The 20,602-nt window shown below is 38.4% G+C and overlaps 1 protein-coding gene across 7 annotated transcripts in view; it reads right to left on the reverse strand.

Moving 5' to 3' along the window:
* UBE2U (ubiquitin conjugating enzyme E2 U) overlaps positions 1–20,602 on the reverse strand; it is a 76,391-nt gene that overhangs the window by 49,573 nt on the left and 6,216 nt on the right. For 5 of the 7 annotated variants that reach the window (XR_011463696.1, XM_070367902.1, XM_070367901.1 and 2 more), the window contains 2 exons: positions 19,461–19,558; positions 8,627–8,747 (listed from right to left, as the gene is read on the reverse strand). Coding sequence is in view for 6 of the 7 variants with exons in the window: in XM_005903777.2 (XP_005903839.2) it covers positions 8,627–8,747; positions 19,461–19,558 (219 nt within the window). In the remaining variant the exon portion in view is untranslated. The remainder of the gene's footprint in view (positions 1–8,626; positions 8,748–19,460; positions 19,559–20,602) is intronic. The other 2 variants (XM_070367899.1, XM_070367900.1) reach the window with 1 other exon arrangement.

Genomic DNA, 20,602 nt, shown 5'->3' on the forward strand with positions numbered 1-20,602 from the left:
ACTTTAAAAAGAACAGTGAACAAATTGAGAACTTAAACTGAAGAATCAAATGCTTATCACATCCTCCTCACTGTAAGCAGAATGGGATGTATTTGCACAATCATTTTTTTTAAAGTACTACATAATGTGAATTAGTAGTATAATCTCCCTAATATTACTATAATTCTTCTCTACTCTTGTATTTTGACTGTCAGTAATTAAATTATAGTTTATTTAGATAAGAATCTGAAACTTAGTAGAATGACTCTCCTTTAACAAAAGCTAAAGGAATATGCCTAGCTAAGAGAAAAATTATTACCTTAGGTTTGGCTACTATTATTTATTTTTATATTCTTATACATTTTGTTTCAACCAAAGATTTTTTTTAATTATATGAACTCTATGCTTTGAATAGGGCTTCCCAGGTGGCTCAGTGGTAAAGAATCCACCTGCCAATGCAGGAGACACAGGAGATGCCAGTTTGATCCCTGGGTTGGGAAGATCCCCTCCCCTGGAGGAGCAAATAGCTACCCACTTCAGTATTCTTGCCTGGGAATTCCCATGAACAGAGAAGTCTGGTGGGTTGTAGTCCACGGGGTTGTAAAGAATGGGGCACAACTGAGTGACTGAGTATGCACACGTGCATCCTTTAAATGTCAAAATAAACATGATAACAAAAAACAATTTGACCATATTACCACACAGAAGTAAAAATTCACTGGGACAAACTGAAAAAAAAAAAGATGTATGAGCTTACAGTAGTTCCTCATTATTGGCAGGAGATACCCGCCAAGCCCCCCAGTGGTGCTTAAAAACATGGACAGTAGAATCCTTGCATCCCTGGGATAAAGCCCACTTGGTCATGGTGTATGATCTTCAATATCTGCAAATCAATCAATGTAATACACCACATTAACAAATTGAAAAATAAAAACCATATGATTATCTCAATAGATGCAGAGAAAGCCTTTTACAAAATTCAACATCCATTTATGATAAAAACTCTCCAGAAAGCAGGAATAGAAGGAACATACCTCAACATAATAAAAGCTATATATGGCAAACCCACAGCAAACATTATCCTCAATGGTGAAAAATTGAAAGCATTTCCTCTAAAGTCAGGAACAAGACAAGGGTGCCCACTTTCACCATTACTATTCAACATAGTTTTGGAAGTTTTGGCCACAGCAATCAGAGCAGAAAAAGAAATAAAAGGAATCCAAATTGGAAAAGAAGAAGTAAAACTCTCACTGTTTGCAGATGACATGATCCTCTACATAGAAAACCCTAAAGACTCCACCAGAAAATTACTAGAACTAATCAGTGATTATAGTAAAGTTGCAGGATATAAAATCAACACACAGAAATATTCCTATACACTAATAATGAGAAAACAGAAAGAGAAATTAAGGAAACAATTCCATTCACCATTGCAACGGAAAGAATAAAATACTTAGGAATATATCTACCTAAAGAAACTAAAGACCTATATATAGAAAACTATAAAACACTGGTGAAAGAAATCAAAGAGGACACTAACAGATGGAGAAATATACCATGTTCATGGATTGGAAGAATCAATATAGTGAAAATGAGTATACTACTCAAAGCAATTTATAAATTCAATGCAACCCCTATCAAGCTACCAACAGTATTCTTCATAGAGCTAGAACAAATAATTTCACAATTTGTATGGAAATACAAAAAACCTCGAATAGCCAAAGCTATCTTGAGAAAGAAGAATGGAACTGGAGGAATCAACCTGCCTGACTTCAGACTCTACTACAAAGCCACAGTCATCAAGACAGTGATGGTACTGGCACAAAGACAGAAATATAGATCAATGGAACAAAATAGAAAGCCCAGAGATAAATCCACGCACATATGGACCCCTTATCTTTGACAAAGGAGGCGAGAATATACAATGGATTAAAGACAATCTCTTTAACAAGTGGTGCTGGGAAAACTGGTCAACCACTTGTAAAAGAATGAAACTAGACCACTTTCTAATACCATACACAAAAATAAACTCAAAATGGATTAAAGATCTAAACGTAAGACCAGAAACTATAAAACTCCTAGAGGAGAACATAGGCAAAACACTCTCCGACATACATTACAGCAGGATCCTCTATGACCCACCTCCCAGAATATTGGAAATAAAAGCAAAAATAAACAAATGAGACCTAATTAAACTTAAAAGCTTCTGCACAACAAAGGAAACTATAAGCAAGGTGAAAAGACAGCCTTCAGAATGGGAGAAAATAATAGCAAATGAAGCAACAAACAACTAATCTCAAAAATAAACAAGCAACTCCTACAGCTCAATTCCAGAAAACTAAATGACCCAATCAAAAAATGGGCCAAAGAACTAAATAGACATTTCTCCAAAGAAGACATACAGATGGCTAACAAACACATGAAAAGATGCTCAACATCACTCATTATCAGTGAAATGCAAATCAAAACCACTATGAGGTACCATTTCATGCCAGTCAGAATGGCTGTGATCCAAAAGTCTACAAGTAATAAATGCTGGAGAGGATGTGGAGAAAAGGGAACCCTCTTACACTGCTGGTGGGAATGCAAACTAGTATAGCCACTATGGAGAACAGTGTGGAGATTCCTTAAGAAACTGGAAATAGAACTGCCTTATGATCCAGCAATCCCACTGCTGGGCATACACACTGAGAAAACCAGAAGGGAGAGAGACACGTGTACCCCAATGTTCATCGCAGCACTGTTTATAATAGCCAGGACATGGAAGCAACCTAGATGTCCATCAGCAGATGAATGGATAAGAAAGCTGTGGTACATATACACAATGGAGTATTACTCAGCCATTAAAAAGAATACATTTGAATCAGTTCTAATGAGGTGGATGAAACTGGAGCCTATTATACAGAGTGAAGTAAGCCAGAAAGAAACACACCAATACAGTATACTAATGCATATATATGGAATTTAGAAAGATGGTAACAATAACCCTGTATACGAGACAGCAAAAGAGACACTGATGTATAGAACAGCCTTTTGGACTCTGTGGGAGAGGGAGAGGGTGAGATGATTTGGGAGAATGGCATTGAAATATGTATAATATCATATATGAAACGAGTCACCAGTCCAGGTTCGATACACAATACTGGATGCTTGGGGCTGGTGCACTGGGACCACCTAGAGGGATGGTATGGGGAGGGAGGAGGGAGGAGGGTTCAGGATGGAGAACGCGTGAATGCCTGTGGCAGATTCATTTTGATATATGGCAGAACCAATACAATATTGTAAAGTTTAAAAAAAAAAAAAAACATGGACAGTATGAAACCCTATATACATTATGTTTTTTTCCCTATACATACATACATACTTATGATGAAGTTTAATTTGTAACTTAGGCACAGTAAGAGGCTAACAAGAATAGCTAATAATAAGACAGAACAATTGTAACAACATACTGCAAGAAAAGTTATGTGAATGTGGTCTCTTTCTCTCTCAAAATATCTCGGACAAGTTTAATATCGTGTTTCCATCTTAACTAAGCACTTATGCTTTCATATCTTTTGCAGTTTGAGGTATGACAGCAAAATTAGCATGGATTTCTTTCTCCTTCACAATTTCATGGATAGAAGATTTGTTCTTACTGTAAATCTTAACAACCTCAGATATGAGATTTTTTTCTTACAAGTCAAGAACTTTCACTTAAAGGAACACTTTATGGCTTCTCTTGACATGTGTGAATGGCCAGCAGCACTACTCTTGTCCTTTGGGGTCATGATTAAGTAAGGGTCACTTGATCAGAAGCACTAAGATACCTCAGATATCAGACAGTTCATTTGATAACACAGATGGCTACTAAATGACTAATGGGTGAGAGATGCTGAACAAAGAGATGATTCACATGCTGGGCAGGATGAAGCTGGATGGCAAGAGACTTCATCACACTACTCAGAATGATGCACAATTGAAAACTCATGAATCATTTATTTCTGGAATTTTCCATTTAATACTTTTAGATTGCAATTGACTACAGATGGCTAAAAATGGAAAGTGAAATGGTAGATAAGGGGGGACCACTATATATGAAATCCCTTTGTAACAGAAAGTCTCTAATTTACTCAGAATCTAGGAGGCAACACAGTTATTTTATACATTGTCTTCTTCCAGACCTCCAAGTTTTCATAAACAAATTGAAATATGACTTGGGAGGCACTTGAAAAATCCCCTTGTCCAACTCCTGACACTGGGCAAAATATTCTTTGACAACATCCCTGAAAATCAAGTCATTAAGCTCTGCCAAATGAATGAAAGCTATGAAAGCATACCTTTGGTGATGGGGAGATTACCACCTGTCAACACTGTCTTGCCCGTTCGTAAGTGACATGAATGGTTAGAAAATTTTTCCTTGTGTTTGGTCGGCTGGGACCTGCTGGATGGACTTTCCCCTGAGGCATGCCACAAATGCAACATCTAGGAAGATCAGTTAACCCAACTGACTGTAACTGACTGCCCAAACTGGAATGAAGGGAGTGAAGGGGGAATGAAGGGAGAATGTGACATGATTACCCCAGGACTGCTCCAGGCAGTTTGGTAAGTGTGAGCACACAAACTATAAGTAAGGGGGTCAGAGTCCAGGCCACAAGGAGAAGAGGCTGCCAAGACATGGGAAGGTCATTGGGATCTCCAAAAGTTGGGTTTGAGCTCACAGCTTGTGCATTCTTGTCAATCCACCAAGGCAAAGACCTAGCTCTTCAGGCACACAGCAGATGGTAGGCAAACTTGGGGGGATGAGAGGCACTGGCATGTCTACATACCAAATGGGAGTCTTAGGCTTAGGATAACAAAATTAATTCCAGACCACTGATTATGAGAGGAAAAAAAAAAGTCCCTGGTGTATTCAAGGTATGTTCTGACACAAAATAGGGCAAAGCCTGTATATCATGGACATCAGTGGCTACAACCTACCAGTTCTAGGGAAGATATGACTGACTTGTAGCTTCAATGTTAGTCTGATATTAGTATCCTGGAATAATGGAGAAGAATTTTCCCTTTTCTATAGGAAATCCCTTCAAATATTTGAAAGCGGATTTTACAACTGCCTTTTAGCTTTCCTTCCATTAGCTAAGTGTACAGTTTCTTCAACACAGGAAATGTGAGCCTCCAAGTTAAGCATGCTTGGATGAGGGCACAACAAACCAGAGTCAGGAAAGCTATCATCTAACACATGCTTGGTAAATAATTATTATTAATAATTAATTATTATTCACATTAGGCTTCTGTTCAAAGAGTTTTCTGATAGTTTTTCATAGACTAACGTTCTGCCATGAAGTCAGGTCTCTTTTCTTCTGTACTTGGAAATTTAATTCTTTGATTCCAAATGGATGACTTTATGTTCATTGCATTAAATTGGAGGTTTTCATTGCATTACCCCATTGGAGGGGCAATGGGAATATCCAGGTTGGCTCTCTGGCCTTGTACCTTAGCTCTGTGTGGCCTTGGGCTAATCCTTTCATCTTGATCCTCAGCTTCCTCACTGAGGAAGAGGCTGAGGATCAGGCGGATAAATGCATGTGAAAGCACCTTGTAAACTATGAAGTAAAATCAGGATCCAAGTTTATGTGTTTTTTATTCATTCAATCTACAAATGTTTACTCAATACCTATAGCCAGACACTACTACTGGGCATTGACAACATTGTTGTAGCCTAAAATTAATGCCTACAGAAATGATACAGTTAGCTGCCTCTTGAGTTTCTCATGTATGTAATTAATTATCTACTCCAGTTCTGTGTTATTTGAGAATGGGATGATAATTTCTTCTACGTACTTTCTGCTACTGCTACTGCTACTGCTAAGTTGCTTCAGTCGTGTCCGACTCTGTGCCACCCCATAGACGGCAGCCCACCAGGCTCCCCCGTCCCTGGGATTCTCCAGGCAAGAACACTGGAGTGGGTTGCCATTTCCTTCTCCAATGCGTGAAAGTGAAGTTGCTCAGTCCTGTCCAACTCTTAGCGACCCCATGGACTGCAGCCCATCAGGCTCCTCCATCCATGGGATTTTCCAGGAAAGAGTACTGGAGTGGGGTGCCATCGCCTTCTCCAATGTACTTTCTAGACCTCTTTATTAGTATATTAAATGAATATGAGATCTGATTCTTGCAGTAATGTAGTAGAGACCTTTTTTTCAAGTCATTAAAGTGAAAGTGGCTCAGTCGTGTCTGAATCTTTACGACTCCATGGTCTATACAGTCCATTGAATTCTCCAGGCCAGAATACTGAAGTGGGTAGCTGTTCCCTCCTCCAGGGGATCCTCCCAACTCAGGGATCAAACCCAGGTCTCCTGCACTGCAGGCAGATTCTTTACCAGTTGAGCCATCAGGCAAGTCCAAGAATGCTAGAGTGGGGTAGACTATCCCTTCTCCAGTGGATCTTCCTGACCCAGGAACTGAACCAGGGTCTTCTGCATTGCAGGCAGATTTTTACCAGCTGAGCTACCAGGGAAGCCCAAGTCATTATAGGTAATTAATTCTCACTGGATGTTGTTTTTCTCAGAAATCCACATCGTACTATACAACCATCTAGTTTAGAGTGAACATGGTTTTTTGCACTTTATTTTCCACCATAGCAGCTGCTTCTGCTTCATTACAGCAGTCTTTCCCTACGAAGCTGCAGAAAATCATTTTCTTCCTGGCACTAAAGGTACTCCTCCAGTCCTGCCGCGAGGGCAGGCAAGCTGAAAACTATTCACTGTCTTGGATTTCCACATATTTCACGAACACATAAAGCGAACAGTGAAAACCTGCCAAAGCACTATTTGCTTTGTCGCTCATTTGTTCAGTGATTTGGCAACCTGGACAGCTTTCCTGTCTGGGCTGATGGCAAAGCTGGAGGACTAAAAGGAATGAAGGGTGACACTGGCCTGAGAGAAAAGAAGAAAAGAAAAGGCCACCTTGTCTTCCAGTTTCTTCTCATCCTTCTCTTTCAGGCTAAAACCAAAATCTAATGCACAGAATCATTTATCATGAAAATTCTTTACAACCGGTTCTTAAATTACCATTCACCAGAATATGGATATAGCTTTGTATAGAATATTCTTGTGCAAGGGTAGTACTGTGGGGCTTGATGAAAGATTAAGGGATACGTATCATTCATTTGCTCATTCCACAAACATTTCCTGAGTGGAGAGGATACAGCAAGGGAATGCTACAGATTCTGGTTGGTCAGAAATATGATCATCTTGAAGAAGTACCATTCCTCTGTGGACACACCAGCCTTAAAATTGTCAAGAGAATTCTGAAGAACTCCGTGACAATCATGACATATTTGAAGATACTGAAAAAGATGCCTGATCAATACTACATCAGATTCAGATGCTCTGTGGAAAAGCACTTGAACTTCATCACAAATTGTATGCATTTAATGGCAGGTCCCAGAAAGGGAAAGAAGAAGAGACCATAGACATCTAGTGAAGAGAAAAAGCACAAGAGAGATCCTTTTGGAAGAGTGAGCCTAAGCAGCAAGTCCTGCTGATTGGGGAGGTAACAATGCCAGTTACTGTGTGATGCTGTTGGGTACCGCTGAAAGGAAGGGCAGATTGTAAAGGAAAACGCTATGTCACCAGGAAACCCAACCCTTACCTGTGGCTAACCCCTCCGGGCAAGAGGAGCCAATAGCTTTGCTCTTCTCATTGTAGAGAAAGCAAAGGAGCAATGGAGGTGACGGAGTTAAGAGTTACGAAAGGGTTGTGGGTAAGAAGAGAGTGAAATGACCATGGGTATCAGAAAAGCATTGGTCAACAGAATAGAAAGACTGCAAAGCCTCAGTCATTTCCCCATAGATTCTTTGAAGGAAAACCTAGAAGGGGACCTCTCTAGAAAAAAAAAAAATGCTGATGGTTTTCCTAACCAAGGGGAAAGGAGTCTCAGATTAGTAAGCTCTGGTGGTTACTGAGGGTAAAGTCTGAGAAATAGCTACTATAGATCAGAGAGTTAAAAATTGATGTCATATCTTTATGACACGGACACCATTTGTCCACATGACCATGACATTTAAAGATACTAAGCTTACAATTTTTGATAATTAAAAAAAAAAAAAGGATCACACTAAACCAAATGGAAAAAGACAAATATGATACTGCTTATAATGTGGACTTTAAAAAAATGACAGAAATGAACCTATATACAATATAGCAATAGACCTACAGACATAGAAAACAAACTTGTGGTTACCAAAGGGGAAAGCAGGGGTAAATTAGGAGTTTGGGATTAACATATATACTCTACTATACATAAAATATATAATCAATAAGGACCTACTGTACAGCACAGGGAATTAAACTCAATATTTTATAATAACCTATAAGAGAAAAGAATCTGAAAAAACACATATATAAAATGATAAATATGTATGTATAACTGAATCATTTTGCTGTATACCTGAAACCAACACAACGTTGTAAGTCAATTATACTTCAATTAGAAAAAGAAAGGATTACACAGATGGATTTGACACAGGTACAACAGGAGAGCTCTTAGTATGATTTCATTACTGAAAATGGATACAGAAAATATTGTTGTATGCAAGTTACTTGCTAGATTATTTACTTGCTATGAATAATTAATAACTGGCAAATAACAGTAAGTAGTCACTTCTTACATGGTAACGGCCGGTGGAAAAGTCGTAGAATTATTAGTCTGTACAGAGTTTCATCTTTCATCAGTATATGGGCTGCTTCCAAATTCACTGGATTTTCTAGCACTGGATTAGAAAGCATAACCTATAGGAAAACATATAAAACACAGAATTTTTAAAGCGGCTTTTTCTTAGGGCAAAAAGACAAACCAGGACATACAACATTCAAGAAGCATTTATAAATGCCTACAATGTGTCCACCTGGAGACAAAGACAAATGAGACATGGTCCTTGTTATCAAGACACTCATGATCTATCTTGGTTTTATACTGTACATTCATGAGCCAAACATTAGGATCAAAGCAAGTTACAAGTTCCTCCCTGTAAATTATTCCTTCCTATCACATAACTTTAAATTGATTTATGTGTAAAGGGAACTAAACATTAGGAAACATTGAAACATTTCATTAAAAAATAATTACATTTTAACATGAGATATTTAGATCATGAATAAACAAACACATGTATTAAAAGCTTGCATGCAATTCAATATCCCCACAGATCACTGAATGCTTAATTTGATATCACTAGTAGTTTTCTCTGCTGGGAAACATTGAAGGGAGAAAGAGAAGAGGGTGACAGGAGATGTTTGGATGGCATCACCGACTCAATGGACATGAATTTAGGCAAACTCCAGGAGATAGTGAGAGACAGGGAGGCCTGGTGTGCTATAGTCCATTGGGTTGGAAAGTGTCGGACATGACTTAGAGGTTGAACAACAAAAACAAGTAGTTTATTCAACATCCAAAAAATTAAGAACATGGCATGTACAGAGTTTCATCTTTCATCAGTATATGGGCTGCTTTCAAATTCACTGGATTTTCTAGCACTGGATTAGAAAGCATAACTATAGGAAAACATATAGAACATAGAATTTTTAAAGCAGCTTTTTTCTTAGGGCAAAAAGACAAACCAGTACATACAACATTCAAGAAGCATTTATTAAATGCCTACAATGTGTCCACCTGGAGACAAAGACAAATGAGACATTGTCCTTTCTCTCAAGACACTCATGGTCCCATCCTTCACGGCAAATAAAAGGGGAAAAAGTAGAAGCAGTAACGGATTTTATTTTCCTGGACTCCAAAATTACTGCAGTGACTGCAGCCATGGAATTAAAAGATGCTTGCTCCTTGGAAGAAAAGCTGTAACAAACCTAGGGAGCATATTAAAAAGCAAAGACATCACTTTGCCAACTAAGGTCCACATAGTCAAAGCTACGGTTTTTTCAGTAGTCATGTACAGATATGAAAGTTGGACCATAAAAAAGGCTGAGCACTGAAGAATTGATGTTTTTGAATTGTGGTGCTAGAGAAGACTCTTGAGAGTCCTTTGGGCTGCAAGGAGATCAAACCAGTCAATCCTAAAGGAAATCAACCCTAAATATTCATTAGAAGGACTGATGCTGAAACTGAAGCTCTAATACTTTGGCCACCTGATATGAAGAGCCGACTCATTGGAAAAGACCCTGATGCTGAGAAAGACTGAAGGCAAAAGGAGAAGAGGGTAGCAGAGGATGAGATGGTTGGATGACATCACTGACTCAATAGACATGAGTTTGAGCAAACTCTTGGAAGTAGTGAAGGTCACGCAAGTATGAATGCTGCAGTCCATGGGGTCACAAAGGGACATGACTTAGCAACTGAACAACCATAGTTTTCTACCACTGCTATAACAAATTACCACAAAATTAGCATCTAAATCAACACAAATTTATTCTCTCATATTTCTACAGTTAGGAAGCTGGGGTTGGTTGTACTGGCTTCTCTTCTCAAGACTGCACAAGCCTGAAATTAAGGTATCTGCTGGCTGGGCTCTTATTAGAGGTTCTGGGAAGAATGTGTCTCACAGTTCATTCAGGTTTTGTTCCTGAATGCAGAACTCCTTCTGCAGAATTTAGTTCAGTTACTCAGTTGTATCCAACTCTTTGTGACCCCATGGACTGCAGCACGCCAAGCTTCCCTGTCCATCACCAACTCCCAGAGCTTGCTCAAACTCATATCCATTGAGTCAGTGATGCCATCCAACCATCTCATCCTCTGTCGTCCCTTTCTCTTCCTGCCTTCAATCTTTTCCAGCATCAGGGTCTTTTCAAATAAGTCAGTTCTTCACATCACATGGCCAAAGTATTGGAGATTCAGCTTCAGCATGTCTTTCCAGTGAATATTCAGGACAGATTTCCTTTAGGATGGACTGGTTGGATCTCTTTGCAGTCCAAGGGACTCTCAAGAGTCTTCTCCAATACCATAGTTTAAAAACATCAATTCTTCAGCACTCAGCTTTCTTTATAGTCCAACTCTCACATACATACATGGCTACTGGAAAAACCATAGATTTGACTACTTTGTTGGCAAAGTAATGTCTCTGCTTTTCAATATGCTATCTAGGTTGGTCATAGCTTTTCTTCCAAGGAGCAAGCATCTTTTAATTGCATGGTTGCAGTCACCATCTTCAGTGATTTTGGAGTCCCCCAAAATAAAGTCTGTCACTGTTTCCATTGTTTCCCCATCTGTTTGCCATGAAATGATGGGACTGGATGCCATAATCTTACCTTTCTGAATGTTGAGTTTTAAACCAGCTTTTTCATTCTCCCCTTTCACTTTCATCAAGAGGCTCTTTAGTTTCTCTTTGTTTTCTGCCATAAGGGTGGTGTCATCTGTGTGTATGAGCTTATTGATCTTTCTCCCTGCAATCTTGATTACAGCTTGTGCTTCATCCATCCATTCATTCATTCATTTGCTTCATTCATTCAGCATTTCACACGATATACTCTATATATTTAAATAAGCAGGGTGACAATATACAACCTTGTCATACTCCTTTCCCTATTTCCCAGTCTGCTGTTCCATGTCCGGTTCTAACTGTTGCTTCCTGACCTGAATACAGATTTCTCAGGAAGCAGGTAAGGTGGTCTGGTATTCCCATCTCTTTCAGAATTTTCCAGTTTGTTGTAATCCACACAAAGGCTTTGGCGTAGTCAATAAAGCAGAAGTAAAGGTTTTTCTGGAACTCTCTTGCTTTTTCGATAATCCAATGGATGTTGGCAATTTGATCTTTGGTTCGTTTGCCTTTTCTAATTCCAGCTTGAACATCTGGTAGTTCTTGGTTCATGCACTGCTGAAGCCTGGCTTGGAGAATTTGGAGCATTACTTTGCTAGCGTTTGAGATGAGCGCAATTGTGCGATAGTTTGAGCATTCTTTGGCATTGCCTTTCTTTGGGATTGGAATGAAAACTGACCTTTTCCACTCCTATGGTTGTCTGTTAGATAAATTCAGTTCCTGAATTCACTGTTTGTAGAACTGTTTCCTGTTTCTTTGCTGATGGTTAACTGGGGGCTGCCCTCAACCCTGAGACATCTCTTGCTGGTACTTACACTTGGACCTCTATGTCTCAGAGGCAAAAGTGTGAAAAAAAAAAAACCTTCTTTTGCTTGGACCTCTCCTACAATTTCCTTTCCTCCGACTTTACTCCATTTCTCTGAGAGACTCTTGTCTTCCTCTTCTATTGGTGAGGGCTCATGTGATTATTTTGGTCATTACCCTGCATAATTCAGGAAACCTTTCTATTTAAGGTGAGCTGATTAGTAATGGTAATTCCTTCTGCAAAATTCCTTCACACCTAGATTAGAGTTTGACTGAGTAACCAGACAGTGGGAGTCTTGGGGACATCTTCAAAATTCTGCCTATAATACTATCTGCTCATCTGGATAACATAGGTGACCAGGAGGAACCAAAACATAGTAGTTCTGTTAGGCTATGATCCTATTTATCTGGAATCTCAAAATTAACACAAATTTGAAATATTTATTCAATAATTCAGTATGCTGAATGTTAGATTACAACAAACAAACTAGGTAATAAAATACAGCCAAAATAATTCCAACCAGAATCTAGACAATAAAACATAGCCAAAATAATTACAACCAGAATGTCTAAGTGTAGATACAGCTCAGAGTAGATTATTGTGGCTTAAGAGTCATGGAAATGATAGCAATCTTTCACTAATAAGACCAATAATCTGACAGCTGATATTTCAAAAGCAACAAGAATTTTCTTTTTTTTTCATATTTGGAAAACACACTGGGCTATATTTTCAAGAATATTGCAACTGCTTAAACGAGGATTTGATGTGGATTGCACTATATCTTTCAAAGTGGGTGGGAAGCAGATGAAACTTTTCTTCAAGAGTAAGCTTTGCTCTTTGGTTGGAGAGAGAGGCTTACTCAGAGAGACACATTTGGTAGAGTTTATTCAATGGTCTTTGCATTCAGCACTATGCTTAAGAACTTGCATATAATATACACACAAGCTACATTAAATGATTTTTTTAAAGAATTGGAATGAAAGGAATAATTAACATATACAAATCAGATACCCTGCAGAAATAGTAAAAGTCCAGCTTCTAAAGTAGCCTTATGAAATAAGATAAAAAGCTATCCAGAGGATAAATAAATTTGAAGCATCAATAAACAACTATACCAGTTCAGTTCAGTCGCTTGGTGGCGTCAAACTCTTTGCAACCCCATGAACTGCAGCACGCCAGGCCTCCCTATCCATCATCAACTCCCGGAGTCCACCTAAACCCATGTCCATTGTGTTGGTTATGCCATCAAACCATCTCATCCTCTGTCATCCCCTTCTCCTCCTGCCCTCAATCTTTCCCAGCATCAGGGTCTTTTCCAATGAGTCAGCTCTCCGCATCAGGTGGCCAAAGTACTGGAGTGTCAGATTCAACATTAGTCCCTCCAGTGAATACCCAGGACCGATCTCCTTTAGGTTGGATCTCCTTGCAGTCCAAGGGATTCTCAAGAGTCTTCTCCAACACCACAGTTCAAAAGCATCAATTCTTCAGTGCTCAGCTTTCTTTATAGTCCAACTCTCACATCCATACATGAACATTGGAAAAACCGTAGCTTTGACTAGACGGACCTTTGTTGGCAAAGTAATATCTCTGCTTTTGAATATGCTGTCTAGGTTGGTCATAACTTTCCTCCCAAGGAGCAAGCGTCTTTTAATTTCATGGCTGCAATCACCATCTGCAGTGATTTTGGAGCTCAGAAAAATAAAGTCAGCCACTGTTTCCCCATCTATTTGCCATGATGGGACCAGATGCCATGATCTTCATTTTCTGAATGTTGAGCTTTAAGCCAACTTTTTCACTCTCCCTCTTTCACTTTCATCAAGAGGCTCTTTAGTTCCTCTTCACTTTCTGCCATAAGGGTGGTGTCATCTGCATATCTGAGGTTATTGGTATTTCTCCCAGCAATCTTGATTCCAGCTTGTGCTTCTTCCAGCCCAGCATTTCTCACAATGTACTCTGCATGTAAGTTAAATAAGCAGGGACAAATACATCCTTGACAGACTCCTTTTCCTATTTGGAACCAGTCTGTTGTTCCATGTCCAGTTCTAACTACTGCTTCCTGACCTGCATACAGGTTTCTCAAGAGGCAGGTCAGGTGGTCTGGTATTCCCATCTCTTTCAGAATTTTCCACACTTTATTGTGATCCACACAGTCAAAGGCTTTGGCATAGTCAATAAAACAGAAATAGATGTTGTTTTGGAACTCTCTTGCTTTTCTGATGATCCAACAGATGTTGGCAATTTGATCTCTGGTTCCTCTGTCTTTTCTAAAACCAGCTTGAACATCTGGAAGTTCATGGTTCACGTATTGCTGAAGCCTGGCTTGGAGAATTTTGAGCATTACTTTACTAGTGTGTGAGATAAGTGCAATTATGTGGTAGTTTGAGCATTCTTTGGCATTGTCTTTCTTTGGGATTGGAATGAAAACTGACCTTTTCCAGTCCTGTGGCCACTGCTGAGTTTTCCACATTTGCTGGCATATTAAGTGCAACACTTTCAGAACATTATCTTTTAGGATTTGAAATATCTCAACTGGAATTCCATCACCTCCACTAGCTTTGTTTGTAGTGACACTTCCTAAAGTCCACCTGACTTCACATTCCAGGATGTCCAGCTCTAGGTGAGTGTGAATGACCACACCTTCGTGATTATCTTGGTCATGAAGATCTTTTTTGTACAGTTCTTCTGTGTATTCTTGCTACCTCTTCTTAATATCTTCTGCTTCTGTTAGGTCCATACCATTTCTGTCCTTTATTGAGCCCATCTTTGCATGAAATGTTCCCTTGGTATCTCTCATTTTCTTGAAGAGATCTCTAGTCTTTCCCATTCTGTTGTTTTCCTCTATTTCTTTGCGCTAATTGCTGAGGAAGGCTTTCTTATCTCTCCTTGCTATTCTTTGGAACTCTGAATTCAAATGGGTATAGCTTTCCTTTTCTCCTTTGCCTTTCACCTCTCTTCTTTTCACAGCAATTTGTAAGGCCTCAAGGAGGAGGCCTTTTTGCCTTTTTCCTTTTTTGCCATTTTGCCTTTTTCCATTTCTTTTTCTTGGGATGGTCTTGCTCCCTGTCTCCTGTACAATGTCATGAACCTCCGTCCATAGTTCTTCAGGCACTGTATCATATCTAGTCCCTTAAATCTAGTTCTCACTTCCACTGCATAAGGGATTTGATTTAAGTCATACCTGAATGGTCTAGTGGTTTTCCCCACTTTCTTCAATTTAAGTCTGAATTTGGCAATAAGGAGTTCACGATCTGAGCCACAATCAGCTCCTAGTATTGTTTTTGCTGACTGTATAGAGCTTCTCCATCTTTGGCTGCAAAGGATATTATCAATCTGATTTCGGTGTTGACCATCTGGTGATATCCAAGTGTAGAGTCTTCTCTTGTGTTGTTGGATGAGGGTGTTTGCTATGACCAGTGCGTTCTCTTGGCTGCTGCTAAGTCGCTTCAGTCGTGTCCAACTCTGCATGACCCCATAGACAGCAGCCCACCAGCCTCCCCCGCCCCTGGGATTCTCTAGGCAAGAACACTGGAGTGGGTTGCCATTTCCTTCTCCAATGCAGGAAAGTGAAAAGTGAAAGTGAAGTTCTCTTGGCAGAACTCTGTTAACCTTTGCCCTGTTTCATTCTGTACTCCAAGGTCAAACTTGCCTGTTACTCCAGGTGTCTCTCGACTTCCTACTTTTGTATTCCAGTCCCCTATCATGATATGGACATCTTTTTTGGGTGTTAGTTCTAGAAGATCTTATAGGTCTTAATAGGACCGTTCAACTTCACCTTCTTCAGCATTACTGGTCGGGGCATAGACTTGGATTACTGTGATACTGAATGGTTTGCTTTGGAAACGAACAGAGATCATTCTGTCATTTTTGAGATTATATCCTAGTACTGCATTTCAGACTCTTTTATTGACTATGATGGCTACTCCATTTCTTCTAAGGGACTCCTGCCCACAGTAGTAGATATAATTAATGGCTATCTGAGTTAAATTCACCCATTCCAGTCCATTTTAGTTTGGTGATTCCTAGAATGTCAATGTTCACTCTTGCCATCTCCTGGTGACCACTTCCAATTTGCCTTGATTCATGGACCTAACATTCCAGGTTCCTATGCAATATTACTCTTTACAACATCGAATCTTGCTTCTATCACCAGTCCCATCCACAACTGGGTGTTGTTTTTGCTTTGGCTCCATCCCTTCATTCTTTCTGGAGTTATTTCTCCACTGATCTCCAGTAGCATATTGGGCACCTACTGACCTGGGGAGTTTATCTTTCAATGTCCTATCTTTTTGCCTTGTCATACTGTTCACTGTACCAGTAAGTATATTTTATACTATCCAATTAGTTAAAGCCCATGAATTTGGAATTCCTTCTGTGGATGAGTATTGATATTTACTTTTGCTTATATATGAAAGGACAAATTTTTCAAAGAAATCAAGATCATAGAAATTTAGGAGCATATGATTAGCATATTTAGACTTGAAAATATTTTAAAAACCAGTTCAAGTACCAACCCCATGGAAAACAGTGTGATAATTATAAATGTGTATCACCTGTTATTCAAAAGGTTGTAATCAGAAAGTAATCTAAATTTAAATTATTAGTACTTAAATAAAATGAAAAACTCAGTCCCTCAGTTATAGGAGCCATATTCCAAGTGCTCAGTAGAACTAGAGACTAGGGGTTATGTATTGAACAGCACAGATATTGAAAATTTCCATAAGTGCTTAAAGTTCTAGTGGGCAGCACTGAACTCCAAAGAACTATTAAATAAGCCATTAAAATATTAATTGTAGCAACCTGGAAATTACTTGAGTGAAATGTTAAGTGATCAAGTAATAAGCTGTATAATTTGAACACATATACTATCATTGCAACTATGTAAAAACAGATTTGTTGCTTCAGTCATATTACTTAGTATCTACCACAGGAATTAGACTTGTTTCCTGACCTTCAGGGGCCTATAGTCTAATAGGGGAAGACAGATAAGGAAACAGTATTTGCATTATAGCATTATAGTTCTCTCACACACATTTACTTAGGCAACACTTCACAAAGAAAGCCCCCTTCCCCAAACCAAAGCCATTAATTTCACCTAGGAAAGGAAATCAGGAAAGGCATTTCAGAGGAGGCATCTTTTGACCTGACTCTTAAAATGTGAGCAGCCGCTTGCCAAAAGGATGGAGAAAGAGGGAATAAAATGGGATGCTAGTCAGATGCAGAACTGGACTGAGCACTTCTTAAGGTCCAAGATTGATTTGGTTTGTAACTTTAGAGTTTAGAACTCTATAAATGCTTTTTAGCCTGAAGTGAACCAAGCACTGTGAGTAAAAAAATAAATAAATAATAAAGATATAAATAAGAGCGGATGCCACGGTGTGTTTCGGAGGGTTAAGGCCAAGGTGTGAGAAGTAGATCATTTGTCAGGCAACAGAATTTGGCCTTGACCTTGTAGGGAATGTGGAACTGAAGATTTAAAACCAAAACACAAGAGAAAAGATCAGAAGAAAATGTTAATAACAACAGGGAAGGAATTTCTTTATGATTACCAGTGATTTTCTTTTCCTTTCTACTATCTTAAAAATGTTTTCTAATGTGGGCATACCTGTTTTATAAAACTATTTGAAAAATAAAAGCAACTGTGTAATCTACTGGCTTTTCGTGATATATTTGGGAACACTCTGTTGTCACTTTTTATTACTGGTTAAAATTGAGAACAATAAAATATTAACCAGATTTTATTGAATTCTTTTCTTATACCACTCATGGTTCTAAGTACTTTACATGTATTTAGTCCATACATTTAGTCCTCACAAGTTCTATGAGTTAGCTACTAACAGCCCCACTTTACTGATGAAGAAATGGAGGGAATGATAAGTGGAGAAACCTGTTCCAAAAGTGCAAAGGTATTAAGTGGCAGAACCAAGAAGTGAAGCCAAGCCATCTAAACTCACAGTCCCCAATTTACCTTGATTAAATTATTCTGCAACTCAAGATGTTCACCATTTCATTCTGGTTTGCCCTCATGAGAACATTCACTTTTACTGTTTTTAAGGCTGTTTCTACTTAGGTGGAAGAGATAGGATGACTCAGTTTGAAAGAATCTGAAAGATCAACCACAAATCTCTGCACATCACGCTCACTTACTTCCTCAAAGTTTTTGCTCCAATCTCTCTTCCAGAGCATGGCCTGGCACCAGTACATACGCTCAACACACAGTTGTAGAATGAATGAATGATTAAATTCAACACTGAATTTTTAAAAATATTAAATTTTACTCAGCATACTAAGATGACTAGAAAGCTAATGATAGTTTTATTTTTGAAAACAAGACATAAGAGAGATGGAATTTTTATTATAATTCTATGTTACTGAGAAAATTCAATTAAGCCAGAACACTTTATTCTCCAGGTATTTTAGATAATTAAAATTTAATACTTTATCTCCAAATATTATTAATGATGAGTAGATAGAATTTTACCATGGATAAAATCTGGTGGATAGAATCTCACTGGGCCAGATGTAAGTGGTCAAAGCAAGTGACGCTCAAATCATTCAACATCTCAGGATGAGAAAGGAGGCTCTTTGAGGGTCAGGAATAACATAAAACACACAACAGAGAAGCATGCTTCTAAATACCATAGATTTTGGATGCAAAGGATACATTCTATAAACAGGGTTCTACTGAGCAGAGGAGGAAATTCCTGGTTTAATTGTTCACTGGGTTTGATATGAAAGCTTATCAAAGCAGGTCTCTAGTGCTGTCATAAAGGGTAAAGCTGACTATTTTACACTGTAGTCACTTGTTCACCTCTCTGAGGAAGGCAAGGTTCATGAATGAAGAAAGATCTAAACGGCCTGTTCAACACTACAAAGTGATGTTAGGAGCCAAAAGCAAGCCTAAGAGTATATTTCCAGAATTGAAACCATCCAAACAATTCTTTTCTTCTTTTATAAAATACATATTGTTTGGTTGGAAAGGGCATAAGCTATCAATTTCACTTTAAAAATAATAGTTTTTATAGTTCAAGTTCCATTTTACAATTCTGATGTAGAAATATTGAGTCATATAAGCTTACTCAAATCCTTTAAATATTTAAATATACATTGTATATTTTATTCCTTATACTTTGAATAATTGGGTAATTAAATGTATTAAAGACATCATTGGGCTTTCCTGGTGGCTCAGCAGTAAAGAATCCACCTGCCAACGCAGGAGACACAGGTTTGATCCCTGGGTCGGGAATATCCCCTGGAGAAGGAAATGGCAACCCACTCCAGTATTCTTGCCTGGGATATCTCATGGACAGAGAAGCCTGGCGGGCAACAGTCCATGGGTCCATGGGGGCTCTTTGGGGGGCACCAAAAGAGCCTGATACAGCTGGGCAACTAAACAAAAACAACAAAGACAGCATTTTATTATTAATCTGTTCTTACCTGGAGGGTAAGTAAGATGCTGCTCAATGTATAGCTTCTATTCCATTTATGAGGGCTGTCCAAAAAATCTATACAGGGCTTGCCAGAATGTGGGTCTACTGTATTAAAATAACACATTAATATTTATACATAAAATTATCATTTAAAACTTATGAAGATCAACATATCATAGGCTAAGTTAGAAAACAAGTGACAAACTTTGCAATTAATGTGACAGTTGGTATAGACCAGGTGTTAGAGCATGGACTTCGGTGTCAGATACACGTACATTTGACGGTTGACTCCTCCACTTATGAGCAACGGACACTGAGCAATGAACTACCTCTCCAGGTCTCATTTGCCTAGTATGTGAAATGGGGAATATGATTGAAGTACCTACTTTCACTGAAAAGAGTCTAAAAAACAAAGTCCTTAATAAAGTACCTGGCATAGAGTAGATCCTCAAAAAATGATAGTTATCATTATTAAAAATACTTTTGTTAATGTATAAACAATTTTTATAAAAAAATAACAAAAATATTTATATCCAATGGAAAGATCTTGCAATCTTTAGGAAAGACCAGGGAAGAAAATGTTGAAAAGGTGAAAAGAGGGGTCTTCGGTTTGGGACATTGTATTTTTTTTTCCAATGTATCCTTTATTCCATGACCAACCACTGTGTTGCATCCAGGCAACACCACACAAATAGGCAGTCAACTGCAACCCAGCTGTACAACAATCGGAGGCTTACAGTACATTTAAGGCTTTTAAATTTGGAAAAAGAAAAAAAAGGTTTTTAAATAAAACCAAAGAACTCTCAAACCCAAATCCCCAACCAACAGAAGTAGTGTAATAATTTTAAGCATCTTACATTTCTGTTGGTGCAACCCCAGTGTCAAAACCCAAATAACTCCTAAATTAAAAAGATTAGTTTTGTGAAATTTTAATTACATAAATTTTTCAAAGCATAAACTTGTCATTTTTTTGTCTTGGAAATGTTATAAAAAATTTAATAGCAAAACATAGGAATAAAAACATATTAACAAAATGTATTCAATCACTTACATTACAAACAAGGAACCTGCAGTCATTGCTGTGGCCTGATAGAAGAAAATTACTCAATAGGAATCTACGCACAATGTGATTGCAAATATGTACAGTAC

The sequence above is a fragment of the Bos mutus genome, chromosome 3 (assembly GCF_027580195.1).
Source record: "Bos mutus isolate GX-2022 chromosome 3, NWIPB_WYAK_1.1, whole genome shotgun sequence".
Taxonomy (NCBI): Eukaryota; Metazoa; Chordata; class Mammalia; order Artiodactyla; family Bovidae; genus Bos; species Bos mutus.